Source organism: Periophthalmus magnuspinnatus, chromosome 20 (assembly GCF_009829125.3).
Source record: "Periophthalmus magnuspinnatus isolate fPerMag1 chromosome 20, fPerMag1.2.pri, whole genome shotgun sequence".
Taxonomy (NCBI): domain Eukaryota; kingdom Metazoa; phylum Chordata; class Actinopteri; order Gobiiformes; family Gobiidae; genus Periophthalmus; species Periophthalmus magnuspinnatus.
The window spans coordinates 12,915,320-12,927,988 of NC_047145.1; the positions used below are offsets into that span (position 1 = coordinate 12,915,320).

At 39.0% G+C, this 12,669-nt stretch overlaps 2 protein-coding genes across 3 annotated transcripts; one reads left to right on the plus strand and one right to left on the minus strand.

The window, feature by feature from the left end:
* Positions 1 to 68: 68 nt before the first annotated feature.
* LOC117388255 (ATP-dependent zinc metalloprotease YME1L1-like) lies at positions 69 to 5,871 on the minus strand. Of its 2 annotated transcripts, none has more exons than XM_033985751.1 (18): positions 5,655 to 5,871; positions 4,978 to 5,088; positions 4,680 to 4,842; positions 4,426 to 4,527; positions 4,226 to 4,335; positions 3,962 to 4,112; positions 3,751 to 3,834; positions 3,267 to 3,440; positions 3,032 to 3,184; positions 2,796 to 2,928; positions 2,558 to 2,620; positions 2,271 to 2,383; positions 1,888 to 2,043; positions 1,629 to 1,780; positions 1,428 to 1,554; positions 1,100 to 1,173; positions 919 to 1,005; positions 69 to 843 (listed from the first exon to the last, which is right to left on the minus strand). In XM_033985751.1, the coding sequence occupies exons 1-18, from the start codon at positions 5,688 to 5,690 to the stop codon at positions 703 to 705; spliced, it is 2,130 nt and encodes a 709-aa protein (XP_033841642.1). In that variant the 5' UTR covers positions 5,691 to 5,871; the 3' UTR covers positions 69 to 702. The 2 variants fall into 2 exon arrangements, with proteins under 2 accessions (XP_033841642.1, XP_033841638.1); XM_033985747.1 differs by having other exon boundaries at positions 3,727 to 3,834.
* A 211-nt stretch (positions 5,872 to 6,082) lies between these two features.
* mastl (microtubule associated serine/threonine kinase-like) lies at positions 6,083 to 12,231 on the plus strand. Its single transcript, XM_033985746.2, has 12 exons — positions 6,083 to 6,366; positions 6,448 to 6,585; positions 6,666 to 6,805; positions 6,885 to 6,973; positions 7,062 to 7,168; positions 7,247 to 7,406; positions 7,471 to 7,616; positions 8,440 to 9,408; positions 9,796 to 9,937; positions 10,967 to 11,080; positions 11,174 to 11,275; positions 11,504 to 12,231. The coding sequence occupies exons 1-12, from the start codon at positions 6,211 to 6,213 to the stop codon at positions 11,659 to 11,661; spliced, it is 2,421 nt and encodes an 806-aa protein (XP_033841637.1). The 5' UTR covers positions 6,083 to 6,210; the 3' UTR covers positions 11,662 to 12,231.
* Positions 12,232 to 12,669: the final 438 nt, after the last annotated feature.

Below are 12,669 nucleotides of genomic sequence, written 5' to 3' on the forward strand. Positions count from 1 at the left end.
ACCCGAACGTGAAAATAGGCCTGCCAATTGCATGGCCATGTGTTATTCTTGTTTAATGGAGCCACAACAGAGTTTGAGTAACCTTTATTTGAGCTCACAAAAGTCCTCCCATCACAACAAGAATGAAACCAAATCTTCACACTTACAATATATACACACTTGACTTCCCCACATTATCTGTCACAGTCATCAAGGGATATAGCATTCGAAGTTCGAGCCTCAGTGTAAAGTAAGAAAATAATGATACTGATGGGAACTTAAATAAATAAGAAGCTAGAAATACATTCAATACAACATGTACCCAGCTATAGTTTAATGGTGCATTCAAAATGAGGTATGTAAGATCTTGGGTGCTGAACCAAGCCGAGAAAGGAAAGTCATGTAGTAAATATAATGTACTGTGTCCGTTTTAAAATCATTGCGTTTACCTAATAACTTTTAGCGTACAATAACAGTTTCATTTGGCCTCAAATTTGAATAAAATCCACTGATTCCATTATTGCCCATTTAAGTAATTTTAAAACTAGCTGTATACATGTAAAGAAAAGCTTAGAATTTTAAATGTCAAATGTATATCTGATGACAGAAAAATACACAAAAGAAATGCGAGGCCTCCCAAAGGCCTGTGCACATTTGCACAGCAGAATATATATTTATATATGTACACACTATACAATATTATAGTAAATTAGAGTGAGGTATTCAGTGGTCCAGGGATTTGCCCTCCAACACCATCTGGATCTCTTTAGCATCCAGTGTTTCATATCTGAGCAAAGCATCGGCCAGAGTTTTGTGCTCCTTACTGTAGGTCTTCAGGATGTGTTTAGCTCGGTTGTAGGAATCCTGGGACAAGACAAAAAATGGTTAAACCTTTATACCTGACCACATCTGTGAAACTAATCCATTTAAATTGTTTACCTTCAACAAAGCTCTAACTTCCTGTTCAATGGCGGCTTGAGTCTCGGGGCTCTGCTTGGAAACATCTCCATAGGTCATGACCCCAAGCTGCAGTTGGAAAGAATATTTTTTATAATCATAAAGTTATAAATTAACCAAATGAAATCAAATCAATCAATGTACCACTTTTAGGTGGTTTTACCTTGTCACTCATCCCAAATCTGGTCACCATCATTTTAGCTATTTTGGTGGCTCCATCAAAGTCACTAGAGGCACCTAGAGAATATTAGAACATTCACTTTAGGTACGCACACTGTCCAAAATAAACAAACATTTATATATTAAACGTTACATCTGATATATTGAATTGTGGTATATGTCAAACATTATGATACATGCTGTTATATTCACTCATGAGATCAGCGATCCCAACTGCTCATTCTGCATTTCAACTTTTACTGATACTGTACTTATAATATGTATTATAAAACATCTATTACAATACAGAGAAACAATGTGCGTCTTCGCACCTGTGGTAATGTATTCATTTCCAAAGATGAGCTCCTCAGCTACTCGTCCTCCCATACTGACATCCATCTGAGCCAGGAGCTGAGCTCTGGTCTCACTCCACCGGTCATTCTCAGGAAGTAGTGACACCTACAGGTCACAATTATTTACTTTTATACCTCAATACAAAATATATTGGAAACTTCAGGTGATTAAATGCTTACATGTCCAAGAGTAGGCCCTCTGGGCATGATGGTGGCCTTATTTATGGGCATTGCATCTTTTGTATAATAGGCCACAATGGCATGACCAGATTCATGGTAAGCAGTGATAGTCTTATTTTTTTTGTCTATTTCCACACTTCTCCTCTCAGGACCTACAGAGAAAAGATATACATTAATTAAAAATATAATAATCCCATTTCCCACCTCCACAATGTAACAATAAGTCTTTTGAGCCAGGATAAGAGTTGTGTGCACTCACCCATGACGATCTTGTCTTTAGCGAACTCCAAGTCCTTCATTGTTACCATCTCTTTCTCGTCCACAGCCGCCTTCAGGGCGGCTTGGTTCACCAGGTTCTCCAGTTCTGCCCCCGAGAACCCCACTGTGCCACGGGCGATAATTTCTGCATCCACAGCTAAACTCACACACACAGTTAAGAATAAACAAAAGGTAACATGTAGAACTCAAAGCCCTCAAAAGCTACTAGGTCAAAACTTTAAAAAGTACATTTTGTGCTTAACTGCTGTCTTTCTTCAGTCAAATTCAACCACAAAAAGTATATTTTATAATGTATACTATACTATAAGTAAATTTAAGGGTAATTGTAAAGAGGAAACAAATTGTAACATTGCCACCACATACCATTATCCACTTTGATCTTAGACAGGTACCAGTTAAGAATTTCAGTGCGTCCTTTCACATCTGGACGTGGGACAGTGACCCGCATGTCAAACCGTCCTGGTCTCACTAGAGCACTGAAAGAAGAGCACATTTCTTTTAATAATTAATTGTACTACACAAGTACACAATTTTGCTTTGGTTCAATACACTTTAAGTACAACGGTTACAAGGGCTGAAAAAAGCAATTACGGTACACAATTATATGACTGTGTGAATTTGTTGTTGATTAATATCAACCTTAAACATACTTATCCAATGCTTCAGCAAAGTTAGTTGCACCAATAACGATGACACCCTCGTTTGGCTTAAACCTGCAAATTTAACAAAGCACGAGAGAAAATGAATAAAACAAGCTGTGTAAAATAAAGATCCTTAACACATCCCCACTCTTGGCATCCTGACACATATGAGAATTACAAAAACCTTTCCAATTCAGTAAGTGGCTTGTTTACAGTAAACATGTAAAAGCAGTGTTGAGAAACTGACCCATCCATTTCAGCCAGCAGCTGGTTGATAGTTTGTCTGGAGTAAGGATGCATAGGTGACTCGATCCTCTTCCCGCCAACACTGTCCAGTTCATCAATAAAGATTACGCAGGGAGTATTAGCCTTTGCCTCTTCTTCAAAGAAAAAAAAAACCCCATAAAACACCAAGGTAAGTAATTGAACATCTTGGAAAATGTAAAAAAACAAAAAAAAAACAAAAACACCCAATAAACTTACTGAACAGATTCCTGATACGACTTGCTCCCACACCAACAAACATTTCATCAAATTCTGAACCAGAGGCATAATAGAAGGGGACATCAGCCTCTCCAGCCACAGCTCGAGCTAAGAGGGTCTTTCCTGTGCCAGGGGGGCCCACCAGAAGGATACCTTAAATAAACAGATACATTGCAATTTAGCATATGGGATTATTCTAGACTATATGATTGGCTTGCCATTATGTTTATATTACCTTTGGGGAGTTTTCCACCCAGAACAGTGAATTTCTGTGGGTTCTTCAAAAACTCTACAACATCTTGCAGTTCATTCTTTGCCTCCTCAACTCCTTTGACATGCTCAAAGGTCACATTCTTCAACTGAATGGGGTCAACTGCAGAGTCCAGACCAGAGGTGGTGCGAAACCTCACTGCCAAACCAGAAGAGACACTTGAGGTACAATACAAATTCTCACTGATAAACTTTTAGTAGACAAGTTAATGTAGTGGTCATCATCATGCACAACACAGAAAAGTTCTACGTAGTTATAGTTGGAAATTAGCACAGCAAGTCATCTGACCCCTGACTGGAGTTATTAGCAATTCAATACTTTAACTCAACTGCCTACTGACTTTTTTGAATGTGAGAAATGGTAACTAACTTAGTTTTGGTATAAGATGAGTGGAGAAATAGGAAAGAAGTAAAGGGAAACAAACCAGCATCAGAAAAGGAGCCTTTACCCGAGAGAAATGGGGTTCTGGATAAGCCATAGATGCCAATGAGCAGGAGAACCAACAGGACCAGCCGGGTTCTCCTCAGTGAATCTGTCAAAACATACACAAAACACAGGCCCAGCGTCAGCATCTCAGCACCTCATTACTTTGATATTGCCGCTTTGCAGAAGAAAAAAAAATAATGAAAAGAAAATGACTGCATATTTTTCACACTAGCCTTGCGTTCTTTGTGTAAAAGCCTGAGATCTCAGAAATCCCTCAGCAAAGCCAGTCTTGAATGCATCTTGTTGGTTGTCTGGAAGACCTTTGTGTTTCGCCAGCTGATCCAGTGATTGTACATCTGGGGTCTTTTCTCTCTGAAGTAAACCCTGCAAAGATTTAGATTTAATTTTACTTTCCTGAAACATCATTTTGCCAGGGTTATCACAAGCACCAAGTGTATGGGGAATGGAAATGGTTAATTGAGAAATGTATTGCTGACCTTCATGAAGGCTGGTGTGTAGGCCTCTGGCTCCGCAGGACCATTATAACCTGACTCTAGACGTCTAGCCCTGGACCGGAGAGTCTTAAACCCCCGACTCTGAATCCATACTTAAGATGAAACAACATGAAATAGATAAAAAATATACAAAATATAGAATGCTACAAACTCTACATTTACTAAACCGGTGCGTTTCTCACCAGGCAGGAAGTGTAGCTCTGAACAAATATCCTTTATAGGACTGTGATACTGTCTGTGCAATATTGGCTGCCCGAACACTCCCAATCTTCTATGTGCAAACCCTGTCAAAAAATATAAAACAAAATTGCACACAATGTACTGCTTACTTTTAATAATAATTAACTATACAGTACAACTAAAGCCAGAGTATGAAATATTATATGTGGTGTTGCTAGATCCTGGTTTCATAGTAGACCCTTTGCAGAAGGCTGACCATGCTTGTTATGGAAGAAGCTGTGAGAGGAAACGTGGCTGGTCCTCCACACCGACGGAGCAGAGTGAGGCTCTTGTGGTGTAGGCAATAATCTGCTGACCAGCTCCTCCAGCTGACTCACGTTTATATCCGTCAGTCCCAGGTCTCTCAAGGTCACACTAGGCTGTCAAACAAACAAGAACAAACTTAGTTAGAAGTAGAAAGACCTGAAGTCTGTGTAAAAGCATTTACATTAACTGCAATCAGATACTAAAATACTACACAATCATTTTAAGAACTTCTTAATAATAACAGTTACCTCTTTAGTATACAACAGATTTTCTGCTGTGAAGTCTTTGTGGAGGCTCTGGAATGAGGCAGTGGCTGAACTCTTTAATGAGTGAAGTGTGTTGATGAGGGGCAACACCATCTGAAACACATGGAATTATACATTATATATTATATTACAACACAAAACACAATACTGTTAAGATACAGTTATGTATATATGGTCATAAATATATGCAGGTATTGTTTGAATTTAATTGTCCATCCTTTTAAACAGCTCTTATACCGGTATCATTTACTAAACCGTGCTACGTGCCTGTCGGTTATGTAACCCCAGCTACTTACATGCACTCTCTGGTTAAATTTACCATGCCCGTTTTGGATATATGTTGTGGTATATGATATGGGAGAGTTTAATCATGTCTGTGATTTGCTACAAGAGACAAACTTCTCATATCGTGACGTAAACATGGGCTGATTATGGAACAACCCCCCTTAGAACTATTGGTACTTGTCAATGCTAGCTCGTGTTAGCATTGCATAATAAACGTCTGTCACTGGCAATAAAACAAGCCGGCTTATATTAAACCCAAATGAGAGATACAGCACACCATAATACAACATCATAAATTTAAGAAACTCTGTATTAAATTCCAATAAGAAACTTTAACGAACTGTTAGACAAAGCGTTCACAATGCCACAATTACCTGCTGGGGTTGAAACGATGTCGACAGTGAAAACATGTTAGTAAATAGATGGATGTCGTTTCACTTGCGGATAAAGACAACGGTTACTCAATATAACACCAGCGACTTCTCCCGTTTGCGGTGCCCTCTTATTTACCCTGTTAAATAACTTTCGGTATGTTAGCTAACCGGCTAATGTATTCTCCGGCGTCTAAGGTCATGTGGACTACAAACTGACGTAATTTCACATTACACGTATACTTGCGTAACGGGGAAAGAATACAATTTAAAAATATTTATTTTCTCTGTATATAAACAATGATTGTATATTTTAAAATGTGAATAAAATAGTATTACTAAAATAATCAATAATCACTCCATTCCATTCATGTTTTCAGGTTTACTTTTTTTCAAACAGGCGTTTGCCTAGCTGACTAAAGTGTGCAGAAGGACCCCGCGAAGAAGGTGGAATTCAAATTTCAAAACAAACCGGAGATTGTTGTTTCACCATGCAGGTGTTTACTTTGCGATAGCTGATATCTTACAGAGTCTGGGTTTCTAGATTTAAAAGATCAACATGGATGAAAAGCATGAAACGCGTGAGATCGCTGTAGAGGTCCCGAAGCCGCCCTCAATTGACGATTTTGTCATTTTGAAACCTATTAGCCGCGGAGCTTTCGGCAAAGTCTACCTTGCACGAAAAAAGTGCAATGCGCGACTGTATGCAATAAAGGTAAGGAAGGCACCCTTGATCTTGTGATCACGCTTATGTGTAAAGACAGAAATATGTAATAACGGTATTGTCTTATCCCAGGTCATGAGGAAAGCAGACATGGTTGACAAGAACATGACGGGGCAGATGAAGGCAGAAAGAGACGCCCTAGCTCTAAGCAAAAGCCCTTTCGTAGTCCATCTGTTTTATTCCCTTCAAACTGCCTCAAAAATCTATCTGGTAATGGAAAACACAGTGTAAACGTCAGCGAGGAACATCTTTTTTATACTGTACACTGATGTGTATTATCTGCCCTAAAGGTAATGGAGTACCTTATTGGAGGAGATATCAAGTCCTTGCTTCACATTTACGGATATTTTGACCAGGATATGTCAGTCAAATACATTTCAGAGGTGGCACTGGCACTGGATTATCTTCACCGGCATGGCATTATCCATAGGTTTGACATAATGTCACAATGTACAATGTACAAAGTGATGCTATCTTAAATATTTGATATGTTCTGTTTTACATTGTAGAGACCTAAAGCCAGACAACATGCTTATTTCCAATGAGGGACACATCAAATTAACAGATTTTGGCCTGTCTAAAGTCAAACTTGATAGAGGTAAGTCTTATTCAACTCATAGATTCAGTTAATTGCTGTGAACTGTCATCTTGTATAACTTTAATTGTCTTTTGAATGTCACCAACAGAACTTAACCTTATGGATATTCTGACTACTCCGTCACTGGCAAAACCTAAACAAGCTTATTTCCGAACTCCTGGCCAAATTCTGTCCTTGATCAGCCACCTTGGTTTTGTAAGTAGTTGACTTGTACAATGTTTACCTTTTGTTACACTCATAACCGTGATGTTGTGTGTTGTTTCATTTTAAAAGAATACCCCATCTGTGGAAGGAAAGCGCCACTGCAGCACTTCTGCGATGTCTAGTCCTGCGACCTGTGGCAAAAACAGACAAATTAACAACTCTGTGGGCTCACCTATGGCTATAGTAGCAGACCAGCCAACTTCCCCTTCTGCCCACTCCTGGAAAAGAAGTATGTGTGTCATTTTAACATTTCTGTTTGATTTTGTTGTCTACATTTTATTCTCCTTCCACAGTGCATAAAAGTGTGTTTCACCCACATAACATTACTAAGAATCTTACTCCATCACTGCTGAAGACCAGGAAGAGATTTGAGACGATGAGTGCAGGAAGTACCACTGATACTGAAGGAGGGGTCAGTCCAATGTGGGAGTGTGAGGAGGTCAGTGGACACATGTGTACTGTTATGGCATACCTCTTGTATTTCCTTAAACCACACTGAACTTAAAGAAATAGAGGTGTATGTCATTAAATTTGCATAACATAAAAAAAAAAATACTGGTAATCTAAATTGTATCAAAATTATACATTTTAAGAGATCCAATTTAATTCTCTTTCTGAGTTGCATGTCTGTCCAGTGTTGATGTAGAGTTTTGTAAAGATTTTCCTTACCACCAAGCAATCCACAATTGCATTCCTAGACTTCAAGAGGAAAATGTGTTTTTTGCAGTACATGCACCTCAGGTTTTGTTTAAAGACATTGTTCCCTTGTCCAAAACCATGCCTGAAGAGGTTTTGTGTCATCCCACAATGTTTGAGTAATTTAGCGAACTCTTCCGGGCCCTATTCGAACCCTCCTTAGGGTTACCAGTACAATCCTATCCAAAGCTCAGCCCACAAGCCTAAATCACCCATGCTCCACATATCAATTTTCCATAAGTGTACCAAAGGATGATGCAAAACAATACACAATAACTTCACAAACCTGATGCGATGTGCAGTAGTTTCATGCATGCTGATTGTGTTATGATTGAGATCTTAAAGGGTAGTGACTAAGTAAAGGGAGGGGTGACTTAGAGTGTCAAAACAAAATTGAAACTTACTAAACATATTAATACAATGTTTTTGGTGAATTTAGCATTTTCAAATCAACAAAAGGTAACATGGTAATCTAAATATATTATGTGTTAGCAGTTAATGCTCCATAGTATAATAAGTATAATAACCCTCTTTAATGTGAGGAAATTGCTGTTTTTTTATTTCAGAAAGAGAATATGCACAACAATGAGTTAAAGAGGAAGGTTTCCGAATCCAAACAGCTTGAACAGTACCAGGAACCCACCGACACTGAGAGGAAGGAAAAGTCCAATGCAGGAAAGCAGACCATCAGTCCAGACATCAGTTCAGCGAGAGAGCCTAATCCCTCTGTTACTGCATCCTCCATCAAGAGAAGATACTCCCAACTGGAACGTAGCCCGGAGCAGTACGAGATCCATGCTAAGAAGAGCACAGCCGACTACAAGAGGTGCTTTGACATTCCAGACGAGAATGCCAAGTTTCACACGGGCCTGACGGGAACTTTCTCCACCATCAACTTGAGCGAATTCATGGCCTGTTCTGAGGATCGCCTTCCCAATCACCCTAGTCCCATAACCGTGGCTAAATCTCTCTTTTCTGAACTGGAGGAACCTGTAGAAGATGTTTTTGATGAAGGAGCTAAGGACCTGTCTCATTCGAGTTTCACATCTCCTCTTGGACGAGCTAGGGACGTTTGTAGAAGTTTAAGTTTGGACTCTGATGGTTCTATACATGAAACTTCTCCCATTATTGACACCCACGCATCTCTGAAGCAAAGCCATAACTCAACAAGCAGAAATTCTGAATCTTCTGATGAAAACGGCATAAACAAAGAATCACCACCAACTAAAATGTCCTGTGATGTCATAAATCTAACTCCAAAATTGGGGCATTTGGGCAACAGGGATTCACAATCTTATTTTTTAAACAGACTTCAGGATATAGGTCCCAGAGAACCACAGTCTCCCTCCTTCCTCAAGCCAAAGAATGTGGTGGCCTTCCGTAGCTACCACAGTTCAATAAATCGGTCTAACGTGTCGGGAGTATCAAGGTTCAGCATTGGGTCAGTGGACTGTATGGATGTGACTGCTTCCTATCACTCATTAGATACAACGCCAATGCAGAAAAGGCCAAGATCCAGTAGCTCTCTTTGTCAGGTAAGCAGACATAATGTATAATTGTACTCTTGAAGCATGGAAGAATTTGCTTGGCAAGTCCAGAATGATATCTGTATTTTTAGAGACATATAGTTGATGATTAGAAAGGACAAATTGAATTCAATTGAGCCTAATCCAAGGCATTATTACTCGAGCACAAAAGAGTAGCAACCTTTGCCATTTTTTGTATTTTATGGATAGAGTAGCAACAGTCACACAAGAGCTTAAGTAGGCTGCCCACTTACTAGGGGCTGGTGGATCTAATTCGTTGCATCCTTTTATAACACCGCAAGATCCTTTCTACCGTATTGCCTCCTCAGTTTACTTATACTTTGAAATAGCTATGCAAGTATGTAATGTACATTCTAAAGCTTTTCTAACTTTCAGACTCCTCAGCCCATGTCAACGTCCCACACCCCGTTCAGAACTCCCAAGAGTGTTCGGAGGGGTGTCGGTCCTGTCGAAGGAGCTCAGATTTTAGGGACTCCTGACTATCTGGCTCCTGAACTACTGCTGGGTAAACCACATGGTAAGATACATGCATCACAGGCCTTCATGTCAATATACAAACATACTGTGTGGATGTAGGTGTATGGGCATTGTAGAACCCATGTGACAGGCTTTCTCTTTAAGTTTCAGGAAGGTCTCGCTGTGGTAAGTTAAAACGTGGCTGTGTATGCAGGCAGGTTTGCATGAGCCCCAAGCAGCTTATGTTGTGGGAATGAGCTGATTCCTCTTCGCTTCCACATTTCAGTATCTTGAATTGGTTAATTAACTGTGGATTTGATCAGTGGGAATGGGCAACAAAGTGTGATTGAAATGGGTGCTAACTTTACCCTAACAATGCTATTAAGAGCAGGAAGAGTTCAATGTGGTTTTTAAGAGGAGTTAATACAGATGTCTCTCTGTTCTTGAGTATATTTGGATTGCTTTATTTGAATGTAAAGTTGGCATGTCATTATCTATTCGAATGATAATGGGCCTTAGCTAGTGTCATCTCATATAACATGAACAGCATTTTGGGGTAATTGTTTCCATGTTGTGATATGAGAGCATTTGACCTTGACCTTCATAACACTGCCAAATTGTTGGTTTGGATTCATAAGCATTTTGTAATCTTAGAATAGTGAAGAGCTTAACATATTGTTTGTGCAGATTGTTTATTTTTGGTATTTCACTTGCTATCTGTTCAAAAAGCATATTCATTTTATGATGGATGTCAATCAGGTTCCTCATTGTCTTCACAAACATGAAGTTCATACAATACTTACTACTTTTATTGCTGATAAGCAGCATAGTAAGCTTTCCTCTGAGTAATGTTATGTATGGTCATTATTGGGAAAGAGTGACCCTTTCTCGTTAAATTATATACCAGTATAAATGCCAACTCTATAACTTAACATGAATCTGTAATGTCCTAATCATGGTACTAGAACTCTCCCATTATCTCTAACCAGCCCCTGCTTCTGCCACAGCCATACATAGTGCACCTGCTAACAAATAGTAGTGCTTCATACGTTTTTGTGTTATACATTATTGACTGTTGTTTCCTCTGCAGACTGCATGGTGGACTGGTGGGCTCTGGGGGTGTGTCTTTTCGAGTTTCTCACAGGTGTGCCCCCCTTCAACGATGAGACCCCTCAGCTCGTCTTCCAGAATATTCTCAACAGAGGTATGTTTGACGATAATTGTTCAGACATCTACTTGCAGCTATATAAAATGTTGTATTAAGCGCATTACTGTTCCTCATTTTGATCATGAGTAGATATTCCCTGGCCGGAGGAGGAGGAGGCTCTGTCTTCCAATGCAAGAAATGCTATTGAAATCTTACTCACCATGAATATGACTAAGCGAGCCGGTCTGAAGGGTGAGAACTATTTTTTTCTTTTTTTAACAATTGATAGAAAGGCACAACATATTATATTGAAAAGTATTTGAATGAGAATCACACTGAGTCCTTGTTTAGACTTGACCTGATATAGTCCAAATATTTGTTATGGTGGCGTACACACTCTCAGAATAAATGAACTGATTGTGTAACAGAGAAGCATCCTTTAACATTAGACACTTCATACTCAACTCTTTTTGCCTCCAGAACTGAAGAGCCACCCGCTGTTTGAGGACCTGGACTGGGACAACCTGCAGAACCAGCCCATGCCCTTCATACCTCAGCCTGAAGATGAGACCGACACCTCCTACTTCGATGCAAGGAACAGCGCTCAACACATCGTAGTGTCTGGCTTTAGTCTATAGTGCATTGTCCTTCTTTTAAACTAACTGTACCTCTGACACGTTCATGGTATTTACTATTGTGCAATCACTGATTTTAGCAGTTAAAAAAGCTTTCAGCAAAATGAATGTTAAAAATATTTGATATTATCTGAATATTTTTTACCTTGTTTGGTTGATTAGATCTTGTATACCAGCTCTTATTTAGAAGTGTGTTGTATGTTATTGCTGTCATGATTTTCACTAAAACAAAATGTGTATTAGATTATGTGGGATTTCTGCCTACAGTTAACTTTCTGTCTGTACTGCTACGTACCCCTGCTTCTAATATTGTGGGGTGACCAGCCTGCTACATTTCTGTCATGGCTTCACTACTGCTGAAGTATTCTATTAATAGTATTTTTATGTAAATCCTGTTGATTGTTTTAAAATAGAATTGGGTACTTTTGTATTTTGATGAAATGGTTTGCTTTTTTAATCTGTATATCATATTAATGTTTTTCTTGTTTTGTGTTTATAACACTAGTTTTAAAAAGGTTTGAGTTATGTTTTACTCATGTAACACCAAACTGCAAATAAATTCTGTTTGATTTGACGATACTTGTTTATTGCCATGCGTTCAGTGTGCAGAGCTTGTATGTTCCTGTTCCTCTATTTAAAAACTGCATTTTGATACACAATTTACAAGACCTACGGATGGTTTCTATATACAAGAGCACATTGAGTAACGCACTGTAAATGATGGCACGTTCTGTTACTGATTTTGAACATGTGCCTGAATTAGATATGTACTTGTTTATAGAGAGTCCCTAGGTTACTCTGCCTGCTTCTTTCCATGGAGATGACATTACTTTGCTTAGAAGGTTCCACAGTATGAAACTTCTCATGCATTTATTCAATTACAGGTGTTTTAATTGCTAAAACATTACTTGAGAAATGTGCTTTGTTACTGTGGGTGGCATCCCCTTTTCACTCTTCTTTACAAGCATAGATGAACTGGCTAAGATTGCATCAATGTGAGGGTTAGTAATA

Coding starts and splice junctions, on each gene's coding strand:
- LOC117388255 (XM_033985747.1), bottom strand. CDS start 5,690: ATGTTTTCACTGTCGACATCGTTTCAACCCCAGCAG. Junction 2,044..2,270: donor TAAGATCAAAGTGGATAATG/GTATGTGGTGGC, acceptor GTGTGAGTTTAG/CTGTGGATGCAGAAATTATC. Junction 1,006..1,099: donor GATTTGGGATGAGTGACAAG/GTAAAACCACCT, acceptor TTCCAACTGCAG/CTTGGGGTCATGACCTATGG.
- mastl (XM_033985746.2), top strand. CDS start 6,211: ATGGATGAAAAGCATGAAACGCGTGAGATCGCTGTAGAGGTCCCGAAG. Junction 7,169..7,246: donor TGATCAGCCACCTTGGTTTT/GTAAGTAGTTGA, acceptor TCATTTTAAAAG/AATACCCCATCTGTGGAAGG. Junction 9,938..10,966: donor ACTGCTGGGTAAACCACATG/GTAAGATACATG, acceptor TTTCCTCTGCAG/ACTGCATGGTGGACTGGTGG.